The following is a 12,500-nucleotide window of genomic DNA, read 5'->3' on the forward strand; positions in this document are numbered from 1 at the left end:
TGGTTCTGTTTCTTTCAGCTTTAGCCTACTTTCTGTTCCTCCTAGGTAGCTTGTGGTTTTTAAACATACAAATACGCATACAAAGAGAAATTATACTGTAGAAAAAAAAGGCCAATATGGGTAACAAAATGAAGGAAGAGTGAAAAAGTTCACCCCCAGGAACAAGCCCCATTACGCTCGCTATTCAATGCGCCGCCAAGATATGGCAGATATCTTGTCTTTTCTATCCATGCACGTGAGAATTATTCAACACCACCCACTACCGTCCTTCGTATTTACCGCTGACGAGCTTCCTCGAGGTAGGCACGTCAACCCACTTGTGTTCTGTGCTGGCGGTGTCGTCTGCGAAGGGATCGTCCTCAGAGACATCCTTGCCTTTACCCTTACCCTCGTCGAGTCTAGAGATGGAGATACCGCTTCCGACGACTTGATCGCCTGTGGCTGTAAACTCCCAGCGTGCTTCGATGTGGCCTGGTTTGGGCTCTGCGCCTTCTGCGCCGATGATGCGGCAGACGATCTTGTGAGGTTCCGTTGTGAGGGTAAGATCGCCGATGCGCCAGTACACGAGGTGCTTGTCCTTGAGGTGTGTTCCTACGGGCTTTGTCTGGGCGCCACTGGATTTGCCTTCGTAGGTGGCGACGATGACAACGTTGTGTAGTGTTACCGGGGCGGTGAGCTTTGACGATGGGTTGAGCTGGTACTGTAGCAAGAGGCCAAGTTTGTCTCCTTGGGGCTTCCATGCAGGCTTGAGTGAGAGAGGAGCATGCTCGCCGAGTATAGGGGTTTCGGACTCCTCGGAAAATACTCGGTATGAGAATGCGGGCGTGTTGTTGGCGAGGAGAGGAGCCATATGTATGTTGAACTGATCGTTATGGTCAGGAGACGAGTTCTCCACAAACATGCGGTTCGGTCCGATGCGCTCAAGGGCGGAAGAGTTGTTGATGCGGATAGTCTCGTAGCCTGATATGTGTTAGTGAGTGTGATTATTGTGATACTGGGGATAGCTTACTCTTCGCATCACCGGAATCACTGGGGTTGTTGACGACTGCTATCTCACCAGTAATGGTTGCGGACTTGACGGCGCCATCCTCAAATGTAGCAGAAACAGTCTCAATGATAGAGGCATTCAGACCAGGAGCAGTCATATGCGGATGCTGGGGATGGTTCAAACCACCCAATGAGTGTCCTGATCTCACGGACTGTGTATCTGAAGTACCAGCAATGCTAGCCTCAGATGCCAAGGCTGCAACTGCACTTCCCTTGGAAAGGGATTGTGCGAAAGATGGAGATGTCGGCCTAGCGCTCAGGGACGAATCTGTACCGCTCTCAGGGAGGTTGGGCGGTGGCACATACATGGTATGGCGCACGTCACGACGTCCTCTCACTGTACCACTACGACGAGTGGCCGGTCCAAGCTTGAGACTGTTGGCGACGCTAGACAGAGCAGCCATTTTGGCTTCTGGATCTTCATCCTCTACAGGAGTCTGCTGAATGTTGACCTTGAGAAGCTGGTCAGGATCTTCGCCAGATTCCTTAGCTTCACGCTGAGCCTCAGAGATGGGGTCGTTCATTGGTGGTGGAACGGTGAATCCTTCAGCGTCCTTGGTTGCGAGTTGCGGCGCGGGGGACTGGTTCTCCTGCTTGTGCGACGGCGGAGGGCCAGGAGGAGGCTGGACATCTGACAGATCGGGTTCATGGTTACCGTTGACTGTACCCCCGGTCGTTTGTGGGATCGGGCTGTCGAGCAGATTTCCGTTGTGCGACACTCCGTTCGTGTTCTCATGCGAAGCATCGGGCCTGGGTGAATCGGTCTCGTTATTGGGTAGCTTCGGCACATCGGGAGTTTCTGCTAGAGAGGACAGTCGGTGGTGCTCTGCGAGGTTGTTGGAGGAGCCTCGAGGGGAGACACCGCGATCGTTTTGGCTGTGACTGGTTCCCATGCGTCCGAAGCTGGGACCTAGCTTTCCGGGAGAGAGCTGGCCGAAACCGGCGTGCATGCTCTGTCTCCTGCGTCCACCGAACATGGTACCGAGACGGCGCAATTTACCACCTTGAAGCTGTTAGTGACCAGTAAAGGGTGCTGCCAGTGGACCTACCTGGCTTCTCCTGTGGAACCGAGTTGTGTTCGCTGATATCATCGTCGCCTGCGTGGGAAGAGGCGGGGGCTGGAACAGGCGCAGGAGACGATGTGTGAGCGCTCTGAGCAGGTAAATTGGTGCTATCCGCAGTGCTAGGAGGCACTGGTGTCGAAGGAGTTGTGCCTGCAAAAGACGACTGCCGTGTTGATGTCCTTGTAGGGAGCTTCGCCTTGCCAGCCGTAGCCCTGTGGACGAATGATTGGATCTCCTTTTCAGTGTCGATTTCGAGCATCAGAGCAAGAGTCTCCATAGCGTTCTCCTGCACACGTCCAGCTGAATCGGATTCATGTGTCTGATACTGTGTGAGAAGATCACGCAGGTTGTTCACTCGTGACTCGTCGAGGGCCTGGAGAGATTCGAAGATGAACGGTGCCTGCGACTCCCACTGCCCTGTAGCAGATTCGAGCTTGGAAGAAGCTGCATCGACCTTTGAAGTGTTTGCACGGCCTCCTTTCTTGGTGAGCTTATCAACCTGATTCTGGGACTCTTCGAGGTCCCTAGCCATACTCGTTAGGTTGCTGGACATGGTGTTCATGTTCTGGACATCTTTGCGGTTGGCAAAATTTCGCAGCGGATGCTCGATGTCTCTCTCGATGCGATCGGCAAGCTGATGGTGCGAGTGGGCGATGTTTTCCGTCGAGTCGATGATTCTATTCCACGGCGCTTGGAACACACTGCAGTTCTGTGAGTAATTGCGATACAAAGGCCTCAGGAGGGATGTTTACCCTAGCCCAGACTGAGAGTTGGGAACCTTGAAGGTAGCAAGCTTCTTGAGGCCCTGCACGTACTGATCCTCCACGCGACGGCGCTCCTGTGTAGAATTGATTAGCGGGATGTCGTCGAGGCTTGCAGCATGATGCCATGTTGTTGCGTAGCCATTGGCGGTTTGCGGATTGTCGTACCTGGAGCCAGTCGGCAATTTCGGTGTTGACGCGGGACATGCGCTTCATTCGTTCGGTGAGAGTCTGCACCGCCTGGCTGGGCTGAAGAGTTGCCTATTCACAGCGCAAGAGAGTCAATACAAGTTCAGCCCGGTATTGTATTGACCTTTGCCTCCATTGTCGCCTGAGGCGATGGAATTGGAGGTCGAGGGGATTTAGCTCACCAGCATGGCGGGATACTCGGCCCTCATATCCTCCATGATGGACAGCGCAAAGGATTACTGTAATTATGTATAGATGCGGACGAGGGAGTAGTGAATTAATTATAGGATTAATCGCTCGAGGACGTGATGCGCATGGCGGTTTCGGTTGAGCGAGAGGGGTCGGTCGAGATTCGGAGGTAGACAGACAAGCTGAGTTTGTTGGTATGCGATGATGAGCTACGTAACAAAGGAGTATCCGTAGTAGATCAGATGATTGTGATATTATCGGAAGAGTCGGACTCTGAGGAGTAAGTGAGTATTATTGCCGCAGAATGCGTAGATCCAATGCCAATGCAATGCGATGCAGCCGAGGATGAACGGGGACGGGACACGAGGTTGGAAAACAAGACAGAAGAGTAACTTAATGCCTTGGCTGGGACGACAACGGCTAAAAAGGCCCTGACCCAGAATAACTAGAGAGAGGCTGGCGCTGGAAGTGAGCGAAACAAGACAGGGCTGGCAGAGTCAGGTTCGTTTGGGCTTGGGCCGGGCCGGGCTAGGTGAGGAAAGAAAACTCAGGACCCCGATCCTAAATGACAAAAAGACTCAGGTAATTTAGTATAAAATTAGGACAGCTTTGAAGTATTCTTTGCTGAGTTTATTTTGACACCTCATTCCAAGGTCTGATGTTTTCTTGCTCCCCAAGACTGGGGTAGCTTAACTTGGAGACGGTGGAGCTAAGTTAATGGGCAAAACGTTTGGTGGTTGGTTAGTTTTCTCTAGAGGCCTTCGAGAAGTTCCCTAACAAATTAAGTTAGAGTCACGAGGCCACGACATGACCTCATAGTCTCGGTACTCGATATATTCTAATATCAACCTGATGAAGCTCTACACTCAAGTATCTTGTGCTGAAAGATATTGATCTCTTCTGACTTGACAGGCATTGCATAACTACTAGACTATATCCCCTGCTCCTCGTCATCGTCACCTCGGCCTTGTTTCTGCTTTATGAAATAGCGGGCCTGTTCTCCATCTGCTTTTCCACCAGAATCCAGATACTCAAAACCTAAGACATCCCAGTAACAAAGGCTGATCTTTGCTCTTCTTACCGTCAAGCGGGGAAATTTTATCTGTTGTGCTATAATCCTTTGACAGCAATTGACTTTCTAGATCGCAATTTGACCTGTCATCTCACCTACACTATCTAAAACAAACCCTGCAAAGCAAAACAATGGAATTACCGGGATGGAAAGCTGCGTTGACCATGTCTCAGCGCTATGAGACGATTCAAAAAATGTAAGCAGCCTAATGTGTAACGCACAAATACTAACTCCCGTGCGTACGTAGACAAGCCTCCCTTGCTACCACTAGCATGAGTGAGGCCATCGCCATAGAACAGGCCGCCTACCAAATCGCTTCTACTCAGGTGCGCCCAACTCAACTTCAGCGGTCCAGAACTCGCGGATCCGCTGACATGGCCTAGGACGAGTACAATCTCGCCTGTCAGCCAACCTCGACACCAACGCCTTTGCCTCCTCAGGATGAAGAGGAGGGTGACTCTAGGATACGCATTGGGCCGTATGGGAACTGTAGACCTGTCTCGGATGGTGTAACCTCAGAGGTCTTTCGTTCCGGTGATAAGGCGCTTAAAGTCATCGTGACTTATCAAGATATCGAGCCGCATAATCCGCAGAGGGAGGCAAAGATACTCAAGGGTTTGAGAGAACCGTGTATTCCTCTCCTCGAGACGTTTCGCGATCAGGAGCAGCGATTTGTGCTGGTATTTCCGTTCATGCCATGTACTCTGGCAGACCTTCTCGCCAATGGTCCTTTACCGCTTGATGCTGTCCGGTCTATCTTCCGAGATGTCTTGCACGCCCTGAAAGACATACATGCACAAGGCATCATCCACCGCGATATCAAACCATCTGCAATCCTCCTCTCATCCCCAACTGGTCCAGCGTATCTCTCCGACTTTGGTACAGCATGGCATCCCGAGCTATCAACCCGATCAGAACCAGCAGACGATAAGATCCTCGACATCGGAACAGGTCCTTACCGCGCGATAGAAGTTCTCTTCGGGCATAAATCCTACGGACCAGAGGTTGATATGTGGGGGTTAGGGGTCATGCTTTCAGAAGCGCTCCGCGATCCTCCAACCCCTATATTCGAGTCTCGCGCTGTCCATGAGGATGGTAATCAGCTTGGTCTTATCCTCAGCGTCTTCAAGACCATTGGTACACCCACGCCTGAGACATGGCCCGAGGCAAAACAATTCAAGGTCGCACCTTTCGAGCTCTGGACTGTCTTCCCCGCTCGTCCGTGGGAAGACCTTCTTCCTCATGTAGATCCTGACTTCATCGACCTCGTGTCATCGCTCCTTCGCTACGACAGTAAGCGACTTATTGCTGAGCAGGTCAGTTGCGATTCTCTTCTCGCCTTAGTAACATCACTGACAGATATTCCCAGGCTCTTGCCCACAAAGCCTTGGCCGTGAACCCCTGAGGTCAATTGGCAGCATCATATCACCGAAACACTGGCATTGCACGTCAACAATGAACAATTCATCGTCAAATAAATTGTCAACATTAGACTTTTTGCCTCGTATAATCTATATAACCCGACCGTAATTCCTCTCGTCGATCAATCTCATCAACTCACTACACGCTACAAACAAAAATACACCGAAACAAAACGCTTCCATAAATACGTCAACACTTCTGATACACTATAAATAAATAAACGCTTCAAACACGCTTCAATAACACTCCAAACAGACACAATGCGCGTCCCTGAAGGCATGTACTCCATATTCTTCTCTCCAACATCCCTAACATCAACCAGATAACAACAAGTTCATACCCTCCGAGGTCGACAAGTTCAAGAACCCTCCTAAGCGCGATAGTGCCGGGAATGACAAGGCTGGAAGCTCTGAAAATGACGAAAACTCCTCCGACAAGAAGGACGACAAGCAGAGTGGGTTTGTGGAGAACAAGGAAGATGGTGGTGCAAAGCTTGTTGAAGAGAGCGAGGACAACGAGGAGGGCGGTGCCAAGCTGTAGGACAGGGATGTGGGGGACAAGAAACATGGGAATGTGAAGCTCATTGAAGAGAGCGATGACAACGAAGATGGCGGTGCAAAGCTTGTTGAGGAGAGCGAGGAGAGTGAGGACAGCGAGGACAGCAAGGACAGCGAGGACAGCGATGACAGCGATGACAACGAAAATGGCAGTGCCAAGGTGTAGACACGCCGTCGACCCAATCTCTCTACCAAGACGCAGCATTGAATGCTAATACAAAACTTTTTATTCTATCTTCTATACTATACTACCAAGTGATACTCCTTCTAACCCTGCCGTCTCTTCGTATCTGAACCCAGATAGTCAATTGGGTTTCGACATAGCGGGCAAGTATTCTGGTTACTGCTCTGGAACCACTTGTACAAACACGTCCTATGAAATAAGTTCTTGCAAGTGGTACATCGCTTATCAGGCATGCGTTTGTCAGTCGAGATAATGCTGTAGCAAATAGCACACTCGGTCTGGCCCTTGAGCGCACCGAGAATGTTTCGCTTGAAGACTTGTAGACCATCGATGATGTTGCCGTTGGAGAAGGTGATGACGCCCTGTGTCGTCATGATCCAACTCTGCCACTTCTTCTCATTGACGGCGACACGATTGAGACTCTGCACAGAGACATTTTCGATGGGGTAGTTCTGAGGTATCTTGATGGCGATGGCGGCTTGATCCTCGTCGACTTCATAGCCAGCTATGATTTCTCTAGAGGATCTAGCAACACGTACAACAAGTTCCTTCTCGTCCATAGCAGGAGGCTCCTGGCTATCAGCCCATTTTTGTACATCATCTAGGACATCTGAGACGATGATGGGCGAGAAGTACTTGGTCGTCCACGACTCAACAGCGATACGCGTCTGCTTTGAACGACAGTCGATGTACCAAGCACGGAACAAGCCAGGAGTGTACTTGTGAAGAAGATAGAAGAGATTAACCAACAGCCACTGCATGTTCTTCTCCTCGGCTTCTGACTCTGCCAATTTCACATCGTAGTCTTGGATGTGCTCTGAAGTGAGGTTGACCTTTTCTAGTTTCAACGGATGAGCAGCTGAGTGACCGAGCACGTCAAACATGAAGTCTAGCAGTGGTCCTACACAGTTATCTTGCTTGAGGTTGTCGGTAAAGTCGTTTCGGATCTTGAATGATGATGTCGAGTAGGCATCAAAGACGAGCTTCCAGGAGAGGAGATATGAGCGGATAGGAGAGGGAAATTCGGCGAGCATTTCGTCCGAGTACTTCTCGAGCGTAGGGGCGTCAAGAAGAAGTGAGAGGAGTTCGTCAGGGAGTCGGGCATCTGGAACTGTCAATTCTTGGTCTTCGTGGCGGAGATCGTTACACATACCTGTCTTTTCCAGCAAAGCATCAATGGACTTCTGCTGTTGCTGTTCAGGAAGAGCCTGGTGAAGCAGGTTGAACGCAGCTGTCTGGATGTCCCGCGATTCCGACGCCACCAGGCCAAAGATATCAGACAGATCAGGCACATGTCGCAGAGAAATCTTCTGGACTTCTCGGCAAAGCATGGCATCCACAATCTCAAGCGGCTGGGAGCGAGTATCCCGAGGAAGTCGCAGCAGCTCAATCAACGCCCTAGGCTTGGCACTGGCGTATTCCTTGAGGGCATCTTCAAGATCATCGTTGGGCTCTTGCAAAGACTCAATGGTCTTGAATAACCTGAGTGAAGAATGAATGAAGGGAAGAGCCTCGTTCAGCTCGAACTCGTGCGCACGATTCCACAGAGATATGCAAAACTCGATGGTCTTTTCCCAGTAAGATCCATATACGTCCTTCATACAAGGTAGCAATTTGTTCAATGCTCGACAAATCTCGGCACAAAGGGCTGGGCTCAAGCTCTCAGGCTCGTCAAGCCAGGAGGTGATTTGACGGACGGCAAAAACAATTCGGTTGTTAGCCACGGGCATTTCACCTGCCTCGTAAATCTGAGCACATTGCGACAGAAGAACAAGAGTCATCAATGTCTTGTCACTATCTACCTTGGCTCCTGCAACCTCACTCACAACCTTATTGCAAAAGTTGCTAGCAATCTTGGATGGTTGGAGAGTCTCTCCAAACCCAGCAATTATAGCTGAGGCCGGCAGGACGGTGGTAGGGCCAATCTTGAGAACATCGGGCTTCAAAAGAGCGTCTTCAAAACTGGACGATGCCCCATGTGCCTCAGCCAGGAATTGGACGAGCTCACTGAGCGCACGTGCACTATATAGCCCTCTGGGTGTCAGCTCTTGAGAGTGTTGGGTCAACAGATCAATGAGGTCTTGGATGATCGGCTTCTCTTCCGAGTCGCTCCAGGCGCCAGCATCAACAGCCAACTGATTCAATGTTCCACGTGTCTTGGAGACGAACTCTTCAGCCTGTGCGCTACCTTCGGCATGCTTCAGAGTTTGCCACAGTCGGTTCTCCTCCATGCAGGTGATTTGATCAGAAATTAGCTGCACAGTCAGGCACTGAAGATACAGCAGCTCAAGCTGGAATGGTTTGGGTAACTGAGACAGTGGAAGCTTCTCCGAAAGCTGAGACACATAAAGAGCCATTCTTGTAGGAATGGCACGCCCCTTTCTGTCCCGATAAATTCTTAGATTGGTAGATCGAGGGGCTCCCTTTACCAGGGCAGCAGCACCGCCAATGCTGTTAGTAATTGACAAAGCCGGATTGACGGACAATTCCAATAACGGCGCAAGCTCCTTCATCCACACGTTGGTACTTGGGAAGAGCTCTTCAGACGGGATGTCGCTAGAGACCGCGCTGTATGCTTGCGACACCAAGGTGTTAATGTCCAGAGACTGCGTTCCCGCTCGCTCGAGGTTGGCCTGAACGACAGCAATAACAGGTAGCTTTCCATCAGTGTGAGTATCGAGAAGAGTGCGGATGGCAGTCGCCTTTGAAGATATAGTAGAGTCCTCAAGTTCAGATAGACCAAGAAGCAGAGCTACCAATGTTGTGTGAACGCGTTCATCGCGGGAGAACAGCTCTGGACGACCCTTGGCAGCAATCTCCAAGGCTTGAAGGGTTGATTCCGTCTTTGAAGGTTCCTTCTCAAGGATTTCGACAAGAGCTTGAACAAGCTCTCGGTAATTGCTGTCGGTAAGAGTCTGATATGTGACAGCAGCTTCCAGCAATTCCCAATCATTGCTACCACCAACCGCTAGAAGAACGGCCTGACCGATAATGTGCTTTTGCAAGTCCATATTTCCCTTGGCGAGAACAGCCCCTCTATCGTTGGAGATCAGGGACGCAAGGGCGACATCACGAGTAGCCTCTGATGGTAGATCGAGGACAGCCTCGACCCAAGAGTTCCAGATAGGTGCGAATTGAGTTGATACGGAGCCAAAAAGGTGAAGCGAAGAGAGAAGGTACCTTGAAGAGGGCGAAGTGACGGCTTTGGCAGCATCGTCACGAGCCAAAGTAGTGAAGAACGTGGAGAGCGTTATAGCCCCTTCGCCGTCGAATAAGCGAGGTGCCATACTCAATGCGTATTCGATGATTCGAGCTGCGCCAAAGGGCTTCAAGTTCCGGCTCTCTAGCAGTGTGATACTCTGGGAAATGGCTTTGAGAGAGGGCTGGGCTGTATGGTCTGGCACCTCGTCTTCCAGATCAGCCATCTTCTCTTCAATCTGGCCTACGAGACCAAACCACCGTCGACCTTCCTCAGAGATCTTTTCTTGAGATTGCTGGTACTCCCGCGAAACCTCGGGCAAGGATCCGGAGATCTTTGCGCAGAAGACGCTCGCGAGTCGGTCCCATTCTTCCTTGGACGCGGATACCACCGATGGTGAGGCTTGGACAGTGGCGATGTAGGCTTCGACCAGGACTGAAATCGCATTCGGACCAAGCGGTATAGCTACTGCCTTTTCTGACACCGAGAATAAGAACTGCTCGATAAGAGGGAAGATATGTTCTTGCACAAATGGCAGTTGGTCGTCAGCCGGAAGGTTCTTGAGGAGACGCTTGGCTGTATCGATGAAGCACTTCCATGCATAAGAAGTGTTCGTTCGGGGTTCATCGCGATGCGTAATACCAGACTTGAGAGACGTCAAGAATTGGGAAGCGACCTCGGGTGTGATCAAATCGGATGGCAGAACCATCAGCAGTTGATCTAAGTACTCCCAGAACTTGGGCGGGCTTCCCTGAGATCCCTTGGCGACGAATGCCTGCAGTCTTCCAAGGGGAGACTTTGGACCGCTCGGTGTCTTCGTCGATGTCCAAACATCGGGATATGTTTGTGTCATTTTTGTCAACGCCCGTACATATTCGAGTGCCGAGCCAGCTTGGTTGGTCTTTAGACCTCCTGTGATGAAGGCTTGCTTGACCTTCGCATCATCGGCATATGGCAACTTCCGGTCGATAGAGGCGAACAGCAGCTGACATACTGTCTTCCTGACTGACGAGTCATTGAACGTAATGGTCTTCCAAACGTTTTCCTCTGCAAAAAAGTCATCGTATCGAGACTGCAGCTTCTCCAAGTTACTTGGCTCGACCTTTTGCAGTAAACTCAAGACAAGTGACAAGCTAGCAGTGACAACTCGGTAGTACTTTGCCTCGGCATCCTCCGCCGTTGTTGATCGCTCGTCGCTCAGGGTATCTTGTGTTTCTTGGATAGCATCAATGGCATAGTCAAGGATCTGGCCCTGGCACTTGGTCCAAAACGCAAGGACCTTTTCAGGGGTGTTGAGAAACGAGGTTAGACCGTCGCTAGCAGCCCTGGCAACAACACGGTCGCGGTCATAGAGGCCGGCAAGCCATGCGCCGACGATCTTTGGCAGATGACGTTCAAAACGCTTGCGGGCTGATTTCATGAGCTCAAACTGAAGGTTATGCGTCAGTTCACGCACACGACGTGAGTTGTCTATAGATGTGCGAGGATATATTTGGACCTGCTCATATTAGTAAGTCATAATAATTCAAGAATCACAAAATGGTAACTCACCCAAACGTCGAGGATGCCCTCTTCAACCCCGCCATCCTTGTCAAATGGATGAGCCTGTACATAAGCTAGTAGCTCCTCGAGCGCTTTAGCCTTGGTGGTGCTGTCCTTCTTCAGAATGTTCTTAAGCGACACAACAACATTCGGATCCGAGACAGCAGCAAATGAAGGAGGCTCGGCGAGGTACGACAAGGAAGTCCCGGAGGCGGCGGTGCCAAAGCCTCCGAAGCCCGAGAAACCGGAGCGGGGTCCTTCAAAACCACGCCCGGTCGGTTTCCCTTGAGACCGCTTCATGGCTGTGATGATTTGGCTATCACCAAGTAAAGATGTCGAGGTGGAGTGTGATTCAAAACCGACAGGTGCCGCTCGGCTGATGATCGGGTGGCTCTAATTCGGTTGAGGCTTTCAAGGCTGATGATGATATGAAATTTGGTGGTGAGGCAATGATGTCACGGAGCACGGACCGTGGCTAAACTTAGGGCCTTTATTCTAGGCGACAAAAAGACTGAGGCAAATTCGCGGTCGTTTGGTGAGTCTTTAGACTAGACCTTTTTGGTGCCTTTGGATGTGGTCGATTTCGTGAGCGGGTCAGGCTACCTTATCTGGTGTATAGCCTCACTGGCGACAGAGGAAGACGACGGACAATGGCAAAAATAAAGAGTTGAGAGATTATATGGTAGAAAGAAAATCCAGAGGGAGATTATATATGTGATTAAACAGTTGTTTCCTTCCAAGTTGCTTTATTCGTCGATAGACTCTCATACCGGTCGGTCTTGACTCACGCCGATCTTGAGGCTGGTGAGTGACAAATGTTGATAGAGTTATTGTTTTCCAACGTACTAAGAAACTTCAGTGAATTATTTTCACATATATCTTCGTTATCAATAACTACCGTATGTCTCCAGGGAACCAGGGAAATACTTTCATTCATGTCGATTCAAGGTTTCACAGCGGAAAAGCTTGAGCTGCAAGTTGACTTTTCTCCACGATATCCGAGCTAACCTAGATCTCAGACCTACCGTAGAAGTACAAGCATTGTAACTTCAAAATTCTGCCTTTTATGTATTTTTATGCTCTCCCAGGTAATACATAAAAGGCAGAATTTTGAAGGTATGAATGATTTGAAGGATCTCAGATGGCTTTGAATTCTCTCGTGGTATCATTAATTAAGCGCCCGTGGAGGAACCACTGAGAGCCATCGATTTACTAACAATGAACAGAGTGCTGCGGCTCACACAGTGTGCCAATCAGCTTTCTCAACCCCTGTA

At 50.3% G+C, this 12,500-nt stretch overlaps 3 protein-coding genes across 3 annotated transcripts; 1 reads left to right on the forward strand and 2 right to left on the reverse strand.

Annotated features, from left to right (window-relative positions):
* Nucleotides 1-259: 259 nt before the first annotated feature.
* FSUBG_8725 (SYP1 with a potential role in actin cytoskeletal organization) lies at nt 260-3,279 on the reverse strand (the record flags this gene model as incomplete). Its single annotated transcript, XM_036687161.1, has 6 exons — nt 260-960; nt 1,010-2,050; nt 2,097-2,812; nt 2,864-2,949; nt 3,041-3,133; nt 3,244-3,279. 6 exons carry the CDS (start codon nt 3,277-3,279, stop codon nt 260-262), a joined length of 2,673 nt encoding a protein of 890 aa, XP_036535757.1.
* Nucleotides 3,280-4,453: 1,174 nt separating this feature from the next.
* Nucleotides 4,454-6,467, forward strand: FSUBG_8726 (CMGC kinase; the record flags this gene model as incomplete). The annotated part of the gene is made up of 5 exons (XM_036687162.1): nt 4,454-4,518; nt 4,570-4,648; nt 4,706-5,615; nt 6,067-6,280; nt 6,338-6,467. The coding sequence occupies 5 exons, from the start codon at nt 4,454-4,456 to the stop codon at nt 6,465-6,467; spliced, it is 1,398 nt and encodes a 465-aa protein (XP_036535758.1).
* A 101-nt stretch (nt 6,468-6,568) lies between these two features.
* Nucleotides 6,569-11,526, reverse strand: FSUBG_8727 (e3 ubiquitin ligase listerin; the record flags this gene model as incomplete). The annotated part of the gene is made up of 2 exons (XM_036687163.1): nt 6,569-11,182; nt 11,236-11,526. The coding sequence occupies 2 exons, from the start codon at nt 11,524-11,526 to the stop codon at nt 6,569-6,571; spliced, it is 4,905 nt and encodes a 1,634-aa protein (XP_036535759.1).
* Between the last annotated feature and the right edge of the window lie 974 nt (nt 11,527-12,500).

Source organism: Fusarium subglutinans (genome assembly GCF_013396075.1).
Source record: "Fusarium subglutinans strain NRRL 66333 chromosome Unknown NRRL66333_c0000123, whole genome shotgun sequence".
NCBI classification, from domain to species: Eukaryota; Fungi; Ascomycota; class Sordariomycetes; order Hypocreales; family Nectriaceae; genus Fusarium; species Fusarium subglutinans.